The sequence below is a fragment of the Homalodisca vitripennis genome, chromosome 5 (genome assembly GCF_021130785.1).
Source record: "Homalodisca vitripennis isolate AUS2020 chromosome 5, UT_GWSS_2.1, whole genome shotgun sequence".
NCBI lineage: Eukaryota > Metazoa > Arthropoda > Insecta > Hemiptera > Cicadellidae > Homalodisca > Homalodisca vitripennis.
Genome location: NC_060211.1, coordinates 93,841,756 through 93,857,501, shown reverse-complemented (window position 1 = coordinate 93,857,501; position 15,746 = coordinate 93,841,756). Strand labels below are relative to the sequence as shown.

The following is a 15,746-nucleotide window of genomic DNA, read 5'->3' as shown; positions in this document are numbered from 1 at the left end:
ATTAAGAATAACTTTTGTTACATCTTGGTTCTGGAAATGTGTTACTTGTTTACTCGTACTCGTACAGTCTACTCAAGTTTTGAATATGCCACATTTTGCAATAGCTAAGCAAGCACCCTTATGAAAGTAGTCTCAAATGTAATGAAAAAGTGAAGCAAGTTAATGTGAAGTGAACTATTAGTATTGTGTACAAGATTAGTAATAAAATCTTAGTTTAATTAATAAATTTGCCTATTCCAGTATAAAAAGGGAATAATACAGAAATAATGACAATCCCTATTATTCCATTTCTAGACTAAAGAATCTTTTTGTCAGCAATTCATTAATTAAAGTGAGTTTTTATTACTGATCTTGGATACCATATTAGTATGGTTCACTTACCAATAACATCATTTGATATCCTTATTAATTTTAAATTTTACTCTATTGCACTTAAATATGGAAAATTTAACATTATTAAAACGTTTAATAGATTATAACTCCTAACAAGTAAGTTAAAAGACAATTTGTATAAACTGAAAACAAAAATTAAAATATTTGCACTAGCACAAAAGATACAAGGTGTTTCATAAGAAAATATAAATCATAAAAAAACTTTTAAACAAAAAATTTCACTGTCTTTTTTCACGCCATCAAAGATCTCTTTGACTGACGATCCATTGAGCTTGTTGCTCAGAAGCTGTCTGAAGACAAGGAGGAGAGCTCATGGGGCCATCTCAGACACCACTGGTACTGGCTCTGCAAAGCAACTCTAATCTGATCATTTACATTTATTTTTGGACTTTTGCATATTTTCATCGCCTGTGTGGGATTAGAAACATAATAACGCTTCCTTGTTCAGGGCTATATAACCTGATCAATAAAAACAATTTGCTGTATCCAGTCCGCCACATCTCATTCTGCTAAATGATTATTAAAAACTTACAACCTCACTGTAAGACGGAATCTGTATATCAATCATAGCTAACTCGAACTACCGACAACAAATAGTTTACAGTGAAGCTGTGGTACATATAGGTTTTCTATGTGAAAGGTTGGAAGAATGCAAATTTTAGCTCATGCGGCTCTAACATGGGATATGGGGATATGAGAGTAAGCCCCAGAAAAGTTTTTAAAATCAAGCATTAGAAAACTCAATCATATAATCCAAGCATTTAGTAATATAATACCTATCATAACCAAATGGTTTTATTATTTGTTTTTATGTTTAAATATAGTAAATAACACAAAATCTACATAAAAAGAGTAGAAATTAATATTTATAAAACAATATACTTTTTGTATTGGCAAATTAACGAACCAATTTTATAAATATTACAATGTAAGCCAAATATTGTATAGTATAAATATTGTATAGTTGTTGCTGTTGCAAACAACTGTCGCTTGCCATCAAATGTAAGGTTTCTTGTGTCTATACTCTCTTGGTTCTTATAGGACTCAAATACTTTTATTCACCTCGTATGGATGTGCTCTTTGGAGATGAACGTTTAAGTCAAATTTGTAGTAAATATGTATAGGTGGTTAAAACAATCAAATTCATCAAGGGCTATGTGAGCATGAAGAGGATTAGGCTAGGGTAAATTTAGAGAAGAAGCAGTTAGTGGAGGGATATGAATTCCTCTAAATCGTTAGGTATTTTCTTCATCTATAAAAGGGCATGGGGGATAGTCTGGCTACTCTCCATTCCTGCACTCAGATTTCTTCATTAGTTACATTGCTCCCAAATTACGATGATAAAACAGTTTAGAACGAGATACACCTTAGTCAATTCTACGTCACTAGATGCATTCTTAGGAAAGACTGACTCTTATCTGGCCACAAGAGCTGAACCCTCTTGCTCAATCTCACATAATGTTTGAGAGCCAAAATATTAGATTGGAGTTTGTGTGTGATCTTGCACACTACTACAGTTAATAATACTGAAAGAATAAATTTGCTACAATCAAATTTTATTGTTTATTATTCATGTTATTGTTATTATTATCAAGTTTAGTACCATTTTTGTGATCAATATACATGCAATAAAGTATTTGACTGCTGAATCGCTGGGCACCAAATCATTTACACCCAGCAAATTCTTTAGTGTTACTTTAAAATTATTATAATAATTGTCGACTTAATTAACTAAATTAAAGCTCTGTCGACGATTTAGGATACTATTTTAAGGAGACTGTTGTAAACATATTGTTTGAAATGTTTTCAATTACTGTATTAATTTCCTTCATGTAGTTTAATAAACCCCATTTTGAGATATTGTTACTTTCCTAAAACTATTTTGATAACCAAAACGTCATTTGGCATTAGAAAAGGTGTAAAGAGTACTTAAAGGCCAAAATATTTATAGTATTGCAGTAACAAAAACCAAAATAGAAAACTAAAAGTGACTTACATATGTAACAGTTTTGTGCTTGACGATGACTGACTTTGGCTTGCAAGGATTTGAGGGTGTATTTTCCTGTTGGCTCAGCCTGACACAGTGACTCCAGAAGACTTTATAGTGATGCAGAGGGAGGTCGGAGATTGGGCGTTCCCAGTGCAACTCTGCTGTTAGCCTGCCGTCAACCCAGCCCTGCTTTGACACAGTCAGATTGTTAGGTTCCTCGGGTTTGTTTGGCTCTGAAACAACAATATTTTGGTTAAATGTGGTATTAGGCAAGTCTATTTGACAATATATACTTATGCCATTAATTTATCACAAATATAAATGTGATTATCTTTGACTTATTAATATCACATTAGCCAAATAGCAAAAATTTGTTCAGAAATATTAAAAAAAGTATATACCAATTTTGAATTATCTCCACTAAGATATTTATAATACTACAAAAAAAGATATGCATAATCCAGTTAATTAATATAAATATATTAATGAGTAGGTCTAGACAATGATATACCTATGCACACATTATAAAACGAATTTGAAGGTTATAAAGCATCAGTGCTTTACTTTTTGCATAAAAACAAAGTGCAAGCTGCAATTGTTCTATAAATGTATATACAATTTCAAACTTTAATCACAATCAAACTTACTACCTTTGTTACACTTATATATCTTACTCTCATTTACATCACACTCATAACTTCATATAATGTTGAACATTGGATGTGGGGAATTTATAATAAGTTGCAGTCTCTCCAGTAATTTTTCATGAACTCATCAACAGACTAAAATATCTTAACCATAAAAAAGTGCTTTTGCTTTGTAGAGTCAGTCAATATTTTTACTTATTTAGGAAAATGGTAAGAGGAATATTCGTCTGGACACTAATTTGAACAGAAGATGTTGAAATGTGACAGTTCTGTGTCACTGCAGGTGATAACTGTCCTGGCCCCTACTTCCATACCAATTGATGTCCCACACTTAACTCACATTTGAATATGCAATAAAGGATAACCTCAAGTGTGTACTACCTAGCCTCTAATCATTCTCAGAAGCTTTTCACAAAGTGAATTACAGGGCCAAAACATAAGTCCCTGTCAGTTTCAACATTGGTTTTGTACCATCAAACTTTTTAAAGACAAAAATTAGTAAATATGTACTTTTAGTTTATACTAGCTCTGAAAGGAAAATCATACATACTAATGATGTTAAAAACATCTAAGCAATATTGTTAACCAATGCAGTAATTTAATTGTATAAAAAGTTTAGAAAATGTATTAAAATAATAAAGAAATAGTTGATATTATATTCAAACTCCCATTAATACCACATTTTTAGCATTGACCTAACAGGTCTCACCAAACAGAATAAGAGGGAGAGTAGTTACAGTACAAGGTGAACACTCTTTAGCAATGATATGAAGCACTCCAGTTACAAGTAAAATCCGTACAATGAAAGTTATCTCTAGATTAATAGCATTATTCAATATAAACCAAAGACCTGCAATATGAGTAGTATTACCAGAGTAAGAGAGATAGTCAATACAGTACGTAGTAGATACTGGATAGGAATTTTTTTTAAATGCTAAGGTCATAGGTAGAATTTCAGCAATGCAGCAATCTAGCTTCGGATACATTGTTTGTGGATTTATAACAGCAATTCTACTTGTTCTGACTTCTTATTAAGTTTTGTATTCTTCCAGATAGTCATAAATATCTAAAATATTATAATTTTATTTAAAAAAAAACAATTGTTGTTTATCGACTGGATTTTGTATTGTATTGAAAAAACTACCAATTAACAAAAAGTCGTGATATACATCCAAAGATCAAGCCAGACAATTGATTGGGTACAAACAGAATAAGGAAATCATATTCTATTTCAAAATATGAATCTTATCAATATCGATTATGATGTATTTTGAATCTAAAAGTAGCCTATTCATGTGTGTTGGAGAAAGTAAAAAAGGAACTATTTAATTTCAATTAATTTTGCTGTAGCACGAGAATTTGGAAAAAAAGTTAAGAACATTACTGACTTTACAGCAATATATAATAAATATTATTAACTTTATGGGGAGATCTCTAAAAGTTGCTCTAGAAACTTCAAGGAAGATATTTCTTGGATACTGGGTTGTCACATAGATTGATACACTGCCCAATTTGAAAGCTGGGGTAAAAAAGAAAAAGGTAAATTTCTTTTCAACCTACAAACTCACCCACATCTAACTTGAAAGGATCAGAAGGTAGGGAGTAGCCCCTTGAGCCGTTCGCGTTGACCGCTGCCACCCTGACCTGGTACCAGTGACCGGGGGTGAGACTGGTCAGCATGTGTTTGTTCCTTTTTCTGCGACTGCGTGTCCGCCAAGAACCAAACAGCTGCGTCGTGAGCTGTAGGCCGGCGTGTTTCCTCTCCTGGACTAAATATACTACCCTACCTTGCCCAGCGTTGCTAGGGATCCACTGCACGGCCTTGTAGCGCTGCCATTTCGTTCCCTTCACCGTCACATTCATTGGAACCGCGGGTAAACCTGCAAGTTCAAAAATTTGTATCCTCGAACATTTTGCAACGACAAAGAACAACCGAATGCATTATAAATTTATCAAATTCTGGGAAGGTTTGATGTTATAAAAATCAATCACCTTTTCTGTTATTATTACTAGTATTCTTCAATTTTCCATATTGAATTTGAAGATCCTTAATAGGTGTAGATAACCCTCTTATTGTTTGGGTGAGGCACAATGTCTACTGGACTTCAACTTCACTATATGGAATCACAGGAATATATAAGGGGAAGGGGCTCAGAAAACTCAAGCCCCTACAACAGTTTTAAAGATAAATGTTTTTAAAATTGTACCCACTATTATGTTTCTAAAGAATAAACACCCAGGCTTTTGCAAGGTCAAGGTTATTCCTTTCGGCTCGTCTTAGTTATATAGTTTATACACAAAAATAACGCTCTGTTTAGCTTTTTTGTAACATTACATACTAGATGACATTTTACGTATGTAATGTTACCAGACAAGAAGAACGCCAGAGAGTGAATTTACGTGGTATATTTTTCTAATATAAAGAGAATTTAAAATATGCATACTCTGTTTAATTTTTTATGGATAAAGATGGAGGAATGGAACATGGGACACTTTTCTAGGAAATAGAAGTGAAATATTTGGTCGTTACAACTTATCCCATTCCCCTCCTAAAATAAGATTTTGGGGAGGCAGGTCAATACTTTTAAATGGTCTTGGTGGAAACTAGAGCTTTCTATCTTAACCCGGTACAAAATGGCAGCTCATTGAAATTAATTAAGTTAAAAGCATGGATGGATCCTGCACAACCTTTAATAGACAAAGAAAAAACTCAAGACACCCCTCTAAGAAACAAAAGTGAACCATTTCTCCAAAATGGACATTTCCCCAAACTGCTTTCACAGGACAGTTTGACAATGTTCAAGCCTGCTGTAGAAACTTGAAACGGCATGCTATATGGATTCACACAGAACTTTTGGAATTTCCGCTACTATTCTGTCCCTTAGGTCATTAATGCTCTAGGGTTTCATTTTATAGACGTTGGTTTTAATGTGACCCCACACAAAGTAGTCAAGTGGAGATAGATCTGGCGATCTTGGTGGCCACTCGATACTTCCTCTTTTGCCTATCCAGCGATTTGGAAAAATATTGTTTAAATCGCGGACATGCAGGCCATAGTGTGGGGGTGCTCCATCCTGCTAGAACTGCTGGATAAACCTCATTTTGTAACATTTCCTGGTATACCTCGGCATTAAGGATTCCATCAATAAAATAGGGCCCAACAAACTGATCCCCCGCAACGCCAAGCCAAACGTTTAATTTTTCAGAGTGTTGGGTATGTTGCTCTCTCATCCAATAAGGGTTAACATCAGCCCAATAACGAGCATTGTGTCTGTTAACGTTACCGTTTAACTGAAAGTTGCTTCATCTGAGAAAGCAATGTTGTTTAATATAATTGTATTATTCTCAATGTTCTGCATCATTTCACAAAATTCTATTCGACGATCAAAATCGTCTTCTCTTGGACTAAACGAAATTTGTACGCTTTATAACCACTGTCACGTAAAACTTTATAAACTGATGTTTAGATATACCTAATATTTGAGAAACATTTCTTATTGAGGCATGAGGATATTTTACAACAGACTGTAAAACGTCAAGTGGCAATGCTTCGTTTGTAGCCGATTTGGTCGTCCAGGTTTGAGGCAGTCATTAACGCTGCCTTTTTTCTGGAAACGTTAGATTGTTTTTTGAACTCCTGATTTAGATACAAGGGTTTCGATTGGGATAAGTGTCATTAAATAAATTCCTTAATTCATTATAAGATCTCACCCGGTCTCCGTAGCCTCATCATCAGGATCGTAATACCCTCTTAACACTACATTTCAACGTAAAAATATAACGAAAAAACGTCTTAACTTTGTTAATTCCAACCAGAAACTGAACATGATACTGGAATTACTCAAAACTGATAAGATAAGGGAGGCCTGCTCTGCAGTAGGTAATAACTGTAAAAAAAGGTTTGAGTTGTAAGGAAAGTGGTTGCCTATTGAAGTTATTTACCTTCGGAATGTGGATGTTCATGTTTTGCCACAATTAATCTTTAATTGATTTCAATAAGCTGCCATTTTATATTGGGTTGAGATAGAAAGCTTTAGTTTCTACTATTCTTCTTATGTTATCAAGATCTTTCAAATGAGGTGTCACTTAATGGATCTTTACATTTAAAACGTATGAACCACCCCCCCCATTTTAGAGAATGGGCAAATTTGTAACATCGACTAAAAAGTTCAATTCTATTTCCTAGAGAGTTATCCTGAGTTCCATCCTTCCAGTTTTTATCCATATCAAACTAAACAGAGTGTATCCATACTTTTAACTCACACTGTATATACAGCCGCACGTATCACTAACTCAGTCACTGATTAAATATGTCATGTAGGTGGGTGGGAACACACTCATGGGAAAAAAGTCTGAAACCCGAATATTTTCATTTTCAACCTCTTAAAACGTTTTAAAAACACTTTCACTTCTTTCGCACTTTTATTCAAGGCCCAATAGCGGCCAAACCACTGCTCATATCTAAAAGCCAATTTTAAGGGGTTTTCAGAAATACAGTGATGTACAGTAGAGGTGCAGTCGTTGTGCCGTATTTTTAGTACCCAAAAAACGCTCGCAAAGCCAAACTTTAGTGTGATTTAGCACATTTCTCTGTACAGATCTTTCGTAAAAGACTAATATCGGCTGAACTAGACGTTCAAATATGATACCAACATAAAATACAGGAATGTAATTTTTGACGAAAAAGGTTCAGTTACTTTTTTCGTAACTATAACGTTTGAACCACAGAATGTAACAGTAACAAAACAGTATTATTTCATACAGAAGTAAATTTACATCTTTTGTCTAATTTTCTCCTGAATTTAATATTTATTGACAGATGATACGGCAAACTAATAGTGTGATTATTTAATAAGTCAATTTTTGTATCTGTTCCCTGTTAGTTATTATCCTAACATTACCGTGTGTTACAAATTATAAGGTAATTAGGATTATTGACGAGTTATGTTAAGTTTTTATGTGACAGAGGCGTCACGTGGTAGGCCTGTTAAGTGTTCGTGTCATTTATTATTTTCCTTATGTGCCGTTTGAAATCTCTCATATCTATACAAACTTACCTTTATTTACTATTATTCGCTGTGTAAAAATATTTACTGAATTGCTACATTATAAAATAATTTACAACATCATCAAATCCACAGATAACCATCACAACGGTCAGTGGCTCATAAGGACGGGTAGAATAATTGAAAAGGCTCAGACAGATTTCTCCATTCTATTAAAAATGAGCTGAAAGCAGTTCTATGAATATATATCTGGACTATAGGGATAACAATTTATTTATATTTTTATTGCACCATTGAAAACAAACACTTTACAGTTTTAATTTAAAAAATGCATGTAATGATAATTTTTACGTTTTCTACGTATTTACAGTATATATACTATAGTGTATATACTCTTCCCTATGAATGATTTGCATTAGGCTATTTCAATTCAAAAAATGTAGTTTAAAACCCACTTTGACAAAATCTGAATGTGAAAGATTAACATTCAAAGCTTGTTTGGCCTAAAGTGTTGAATAACATATCATTATGTGCACATTTGTGCTTAACATAAAACACCTACAAGAAGTACTGCCTAGCTTTTACTGCTAACAGTGTGACGGTGCTACAGAATTTATACAAACATTAAGGTTTTACAATCGATTTTGATTTTGGAAACTATTCATTTAGTATGTTAAATACGTAGCCATTTATGATAAGTGAATACACAAAAAGCATTTTTGCTCATTGAGAACTTATATTTTTTTAATCAGGATAAAGTAAAAACTACTGATGATAAAAACATTTTTTACAGTATATACATGAGTTATAGTTTCAGGGAATGTCTTTTTTATTAATTTATAGCTTAAGGGTGTTATATACTTTTAATTAAATATTATTTAACAAAATTATGTTTAAAAAATTATTTTTCCTTAACAAATTAAATTTTAATATATAAAGAGGTCCAAACAAAAATCTAGAAAACATGTATTAGGTCTTAAAAATTAACAATATCTAGAATTCTTAACTCATATGTTTTGGGGGTATTTTATATGATGTACCAGCACCCTCTGAAACATAACATGATTTCAACGATGTGCTTTATACCCCGGTAGATTCTCTCAATGGGGTTCATTACATTTCATGTATCAAAAAATTATACAAATTGAGCTCGTTTGTAAAATGATGAATTTATTTTACATATCACGTATTAATGACCCGACAGGGTTTTATTAAAATATTGTCATTATCCATCCGTCTATGTGATAATTATTGTTAAAAAGATGTTAAGACTTGCAACTTGGTACATAGGTTCCTCTTGACCTGTATTGATTTTAGTTTTAGTAGTAAAATGGCAGTCCATCCGTCTACGTATGTGCGTTACTTCTTTAGTTACATTCTGTCTAGTCCTTCCTTGATTGCGTTGGTTTGGAAGGAAACAGGATTTACTGCACAATTGCCATCGTTCAGTGATACAAATATTCTTGGATATATAGCAGACATGTCTGTCAATGGGTGTCGTATTTCTTAACCTAACCTATACAATTAAACACTTAATATCTTTAGAATACATTGATCAAAACGAATCGAAAACATAAAATAATTTTCGATGAACTCAGTGTTACCTGGCTCCTTATTGAGGCCGATAGCATGTTGACACGTGACTCCACACTGGTGGACACAACACTTGTCAGTGCCCGGGCAGTCAACGTCTCGGACACAGTTCTGGAAACAAGCACGTTCGAACATGCTCAGAGTATCTTCAGGTGGACATTTCCCGGGCTTTGTCTGAGTCAGCAGGCCACACTCTGATTCACACTGCAACACGACTACGGTTAGAAACTGAGCACTCAAACGATGTAATTACAATTGTGTTGTAAAATTAACAAATAAATGATTAATTCTGTGATAGTATACATGTGATTAGTCCAGTTAGTTAAGTTAGTTCATTTATGCAAAGTTTGATATAGTTGCATTCCAAGTTTATTATGATCTCTCGGTAAAACCATTTAAATGGAATAAAACGCTATAAGTTAATTAATAATGAGATTATTGTTCAAAATTTAATATTTCAAAATCACATTTGTGTGAAGGTGCTCTTACAATTCCTACAAATGCAGTGGCTTTATGTAGATATGTTATGATAATTACCAAAATAATTAATTTCAAATGAAATTAATTTATAAGGCATTAGTGTGACAAGCCGAACATTGGGTTGACCTTTTAAGAAACAGAATGGACGAAACAAATGCAAATCTGGTTCAAACAAAGTTGAATTGTATAAAGTAATATATTTAAAGACATATGAAAACTAACTGAAATGAACATCAAATACAGTAGGTAGCTAAATTTTAGACACAACAAGAATCATAAAATTGATTTTTTGATTTAGCAGTACTGTAGTTCCCACAACATAAAGTTTTACGCGATTCACAATATTGTACCTGATTGTAAAATTAACAGTTAACATTAATCAAAGGATTAATAGATCAATAAACTTTTTTACTAAGATAAAGTTCAAGCATGCTCGCTATATTCTTACATAAAAATAACAAAGTACACAAAGTTTACAAACATATAATTAAGCATGAGTGAAATAAAAATAATATTATAAACATATATGGATGCGTAAGTGATGCACATAATGTAAGCATGTATACCACGCAGAAATACTATACAATGTAATACACGACAGCACTTCAATAACATCTGCTTGGTCATTTCAAATTCTGTATGTTTTCAGTATGCGTTTGAATACTGAGAAAACGTTGATCGTATATTCAATGGGATGGCACCAAAAATTAAGAATTGCCCCGTTTAATATATCTTGTATAGAAATTTAAAATAGAATATAGCTCAAATATCGTTTGTTCACTAGTGCAAGTCTTCACTGTTCGTCAAACATATTTTTGAAAATGACATAAATAACAAGAAGCTGAGAAGAAGCGTTGGAATTTTGTAACAACATATTAAATAGTAAACGTTTTGAACATAAGTTTTTAAGGGTGGCTGACAAGGCTAGATGGGATAGCTAGAGAAAAATGCAAAATTTTAATTGCACAAAAAAGTCCATTACAACAAGGCTTAATTTAAACTATAATGATAGAGTAAAAAATGTATATGATGATTTAAAAATATTAACAGTGTATGATCTTTATGTTTTGGAATCTATTATCTATGTTAGAAATAATTGTAGCAAATTCCTAGTGAACATTAAAAATCTTTAATATGATACTAGGGACAAACATAATTTAGTTTTATCACATCACAAACTACAATTAAAAAAGGAAAACTTCTTATAACTTCTTGTATAATTAAATTCCAAATTTTATTAAATATATAGATCACAACACGAAATTTCGATACATGTTAAAAATCTTTCTGACACTTTATTCATTTAAAGAATTTAAATTCAAATTATTCTGACCGAATCAAATTTCCATTATCTTCTTACTATACTAGTTAAATGTTTACATCAAAATATTACACATAAATATGACAAATATTATACATGTATGACCTGGCCAGGCTTATATCACTTAAATTATATTAGTTTTAAGGATTTGTAATACAGTGTGACACTTATTCATTGTAAAAAATGTATAAATTGAATAAGTATATGTTTAATTGATTGATAGGTCAAGATACATATAGTTTTAAAGGAATGAGAAGACAAGAAAAGAGATACGTAAATAATATAATCTGAACATTCGCAAAATTTTGAGACTATATGAAGAATAAGAGAAAACACATATTTATACACAAGATTTAGAATATTCACTAGATAAAAATATCCTCGGCAGAAATTTAACCAGTGAGTAACTTGTCAAAATGTCTAGTAGTAAGATAACTCGTCAATAGTTGTTGAGAGTGTTACCAGAAACAGAAAATCAATTTTAAGGGAATAACATATTTAATTTCTATAGTTTATAATAGTATGATTACATTGTTCTCCAGGATTGAAAAGTTCTCCTGGCACCACATCTCCATTCCTCTTGCCACAGACCGAAGGGATACGTAATTGATTTCACGAGGTACTAAATGATTACTTCAGCACTATTAAATAAATAAATGAAATGAATGTGTCTTTATTTACGAGGTAGTCTCCGATTTAATATTTCAGAGCAACTCTTCATATATCAATAACTATAGCTTATAGCAAAATAAACGACTATGACTTTAAAACGTACAAATTCATAAAATATAAATAATAACCCACTGTGGCACTGCAATCATAAACTTATTAAATTAACCTAAATCTCTAAGTTTATCTTTAAATGCTCTGCACCTATGTATTTTTAAATCTACGGAGAGGTAAATGTACAGATTGTGAACGAAATATGAAAGGCTCTTCCTCCTAAACTCTAGCCCCACTTTTGGAAAGTACAAAGCTTCTTTATTACAGATGGGTTCTGCATTGAGAGACCACGGTCTTAAATGAAAATCTATCAGTAATTTACTGAGGCTCCTTGAATGCCATTGTCTTGGGAATCGTGCAGCACGTAATAGTTCTACGCGTCTCCATAGGCAAAATTTCAACAGCATCTCGAAAGGAAGAAACTAGAACGAATCTATCAAAATTGAAAATTGTAGCCAAACACGATGTTAAAGTTTTGGATTCGATCCTGTCTTAAATGGATGGCGTAATGTAAAACCGAAAAAAATTATGACTGCATGTTCACTGCCTCTGGTATCAGGCATCTCGACATGTAAAAGCCTTCACGACAGGAGTTCACGCTGGAACGATGGAGATGATGATTTATGTAAGCTTTGCAATTATTAAGTACAACACCTTGGATGGAAAAATCCAGAGAAGAAACCTTGCCCATTATTATGCCATAGAATCCTGATTGCCCTTTTGCCATCATTTCATAGTGAGGTATCTGCCGAATTATACAGATAAAATAATTTAAATACTGAAAATAATTCAATAATTATGTTGGCTAGCAAATAATGTCCTCCAATGTCATAGAGGTTTGTTGTAAGACACGTTGTATATTCTGCTGTATTATACACGAGAATCCAGAATGTTGATGGATTTTTATGATTTTTACCCCAATGATTGTGAGATAATTATATTAAAACCGATGTTATATTTAATATTAATATTATATTTATTTAATATTAATATTTAATAATAATCAGGATTCCTTTAAGTCCTATAAGCTTCTTAAGAGTTAGTTCCACAGTTAAGAAGAGGTTTATACATTATAAAAGAAATGGAAAAACATATAGTGGACTCATTATTATACGATATTGTTGATAATATACTACATGAAATTGCAAATGTAGTATATAGAAACGTGAACATTATAACAACATAATATAACACTAACTATCGCATTAATTATTAAAATTCCATTACTTATTATCGATACTGTTAGAAAAATAAGTTAGTGGATAAATCTTTTCCACGAAAAATGAAATTTAAATTTTTGAAATAATCTCAAAATTAAAAATTACAAACTGACACTTTATGTTATAGCACTAAGATTTTTAGTAAATAACTGATGAAATATTTTAAAGATTTTACAAATTATGAGCACAAATAAAAATAACGTTATGATAGCCTAAAAATATATTCAATTACAGCCATGTAGATATAGAATACATTAATAGTTTCTTAATAAAACTGTATTGTATAGGCTCAGATATTCCTTTGTATTTTATATTTCTATATCATCCTTTCCATGTGAAGAATAGTTAAGCGTAACACTTAAGAGGGCAGTTATACTAAGCAATAGCAACATTCGTGGGCATAACCTCAAGATACGAGAATGTGTTAGTCCTAATACTATTCCAAAGTATTTTTGTGTAGTCCCTTGTTCCACTGTGCAGATAAATCCATGGTAGTGTAACAATGGATGAGTTTTTTTATTTTTCGAAGGAAATATAGTTATTTATTGCAAATTGTTACGAGTAATTTAATAAGATACACTGGCTGAAAATGTGTCCCGATTGTAATAAATGACAATTTAAAACAACCTTCAATTTCATCCTTCATTTGTTTCATGCCAAAACCACCGATTTTTTAAACTAATCATACAATTAAATAGCAAACGTTAAATTTATTATGCTTTACTACATATTCAGATGTAAATTAATTAAAAGAAGACCATACTTCTAGTTTCACATCAAATATATGCCGAGTACAAAAAATATTTTGCGCAAAACTAATTAATTCTTTACGTAGAGGTAGCCGCTTAACAGGCTATGAGTTAGGCCATTCTCAAATATCCGAAACGAAAAAATTAAACCCTTTTGTCTAAAATAAGAGCCAAATAATCCATTGTGCATCGTCAAACTAAAGCATGGAAAGAGCAAACAGGCCATTTTCCTAACATTCCTTTACCTAGCGTATGACCTTGTGAAGATGTAGAATGATAAATAAATGCAACAATTCCAAGCTCTACTGATTTTCCAAAGGATCCTTATCCAATCGAGATACAAGTGACTTTCTCCAAAAACCCTTTTTTTACTTGTCCTTAAAGTGCACAACAAGATATTGCCATTGCCCAGAAGCAGAGTAAACACAACTTTTCCCAAAGTTAATGTGGTAGCTGTGACTATCTTGGCCTTCTTAACTTGGATAGTCGTAAAAAGAGGCAAAACAATGGATTCAGTCCAATTAATGGTTCACACAGCTCCAACAATCCAGAGTTGGCTGAATAAGATCTTCAGTACGCTAACCATTGAGCTTCTAATTCTAAATATGAAAGCCGTATCTCGGAACAAGCCCAACCGAAGTAATGATATTTACCAGAAAGAAATAGTTGGGGAAATAAACGCATTTTATCTTAAGGTTAAAACAATATCTTGCTACTACTCCGGATATCTTACTCTTACAGTCGGTACATGAATCGTGTATGAGTGAGGGTATTATCGTAAACGTTTAAATAACGTTATATACATTTTCCTGACCGTAATAAGAGCACTGCTATACCCGAATTAAACTCTCCCTTCTAATACTGGATGCTCCACATGATGCAGAGTAGTCAGAAAACTCTATTTCGGTTCCAAATAGAATAAGAAAAGTGTCTGAAGAGCGGAAGAAGTTAGTTGTTGATTCCCCGTCGAAAACAACGGATCTCACCGTGTTGTACTGTCACGGCCCACACGATAGTATTGCGATCTCTCACCTGGCAATCTAAACATCGTCGAACTCCACTCAAATGGCGATACTAGCATCAATGTTGTACTTTCCAGACAGAGCCAACCTCCGAGACTGGTTATCAAGATATCTAGCGCTCTATCTACCACTTTCCACCTCAGTGATGAGTAAATCACTCAGCATAAACACCCCACTCACTTGCTTGAGTATCAATAACACATAGCTTGTAGTCTCTTTTGCAACCTATCGAGTTTACCGAAGGCAAACAAGTACGCTGTCATAATAAACAGCTACGATCCAACCACAATATCCAGCATTCAGAAGTGATAAAGATGGGCAGTGAGACAGATGGAAGTAAATTGGTGTCATGTTATGTCTCTATATCCAGGAATGTTCAAGAACCTCAGTTGACAAAGGTGAAGTTATTACTATAACTCACAACTACACTACTAGTTGTGGTGACGTTACACAACTTCATACAAACAACAACAGAGCTAAATCTTGATAGATATCTTATCAAAAAGAGCATATTGAAAATTTTCCTCAGAATGTCGGGTCGCTGCCGCTGCCACCGACAAGAAGTGGCGTGGAATGTCGGCTACCCGGTGGCCACTCGCCGC

The 15,746-nt window shown here is 32.8% G+C and overlaps 1 protein-coding gene across 1 annotated transcript in view; it reads right to left on the bottom strand.

Moving 5' to 3' along the window:
* Window positions 1–15,746, bottom strand: part of LOC124363555 (anosmin-1) — a 70,198-nt gene that overhangs the window by 17,464 nt on the left and 36,988 nt on the right. Inside the window, exons 3-5 of the mRNA XM_046818807.1 lie at window positions 9,641–9,833; window positions 4,599–4,910; window positions 2,390–2,616 (exon numbers count right to left, since the gene is read on the bottom strand). Of these exons, the coding sequence (XP_046674763.1) occupies window positions 2,390–2,616; window positions 4,599–4,910; window positions 9,641–9,833 (732 nt within the window). The remainder of the gene's footprint in view (window positions 1–2,389; window positions 2,617–4,598; window positions 4,911–9,640; window positions 9,834–15,746) is intronic.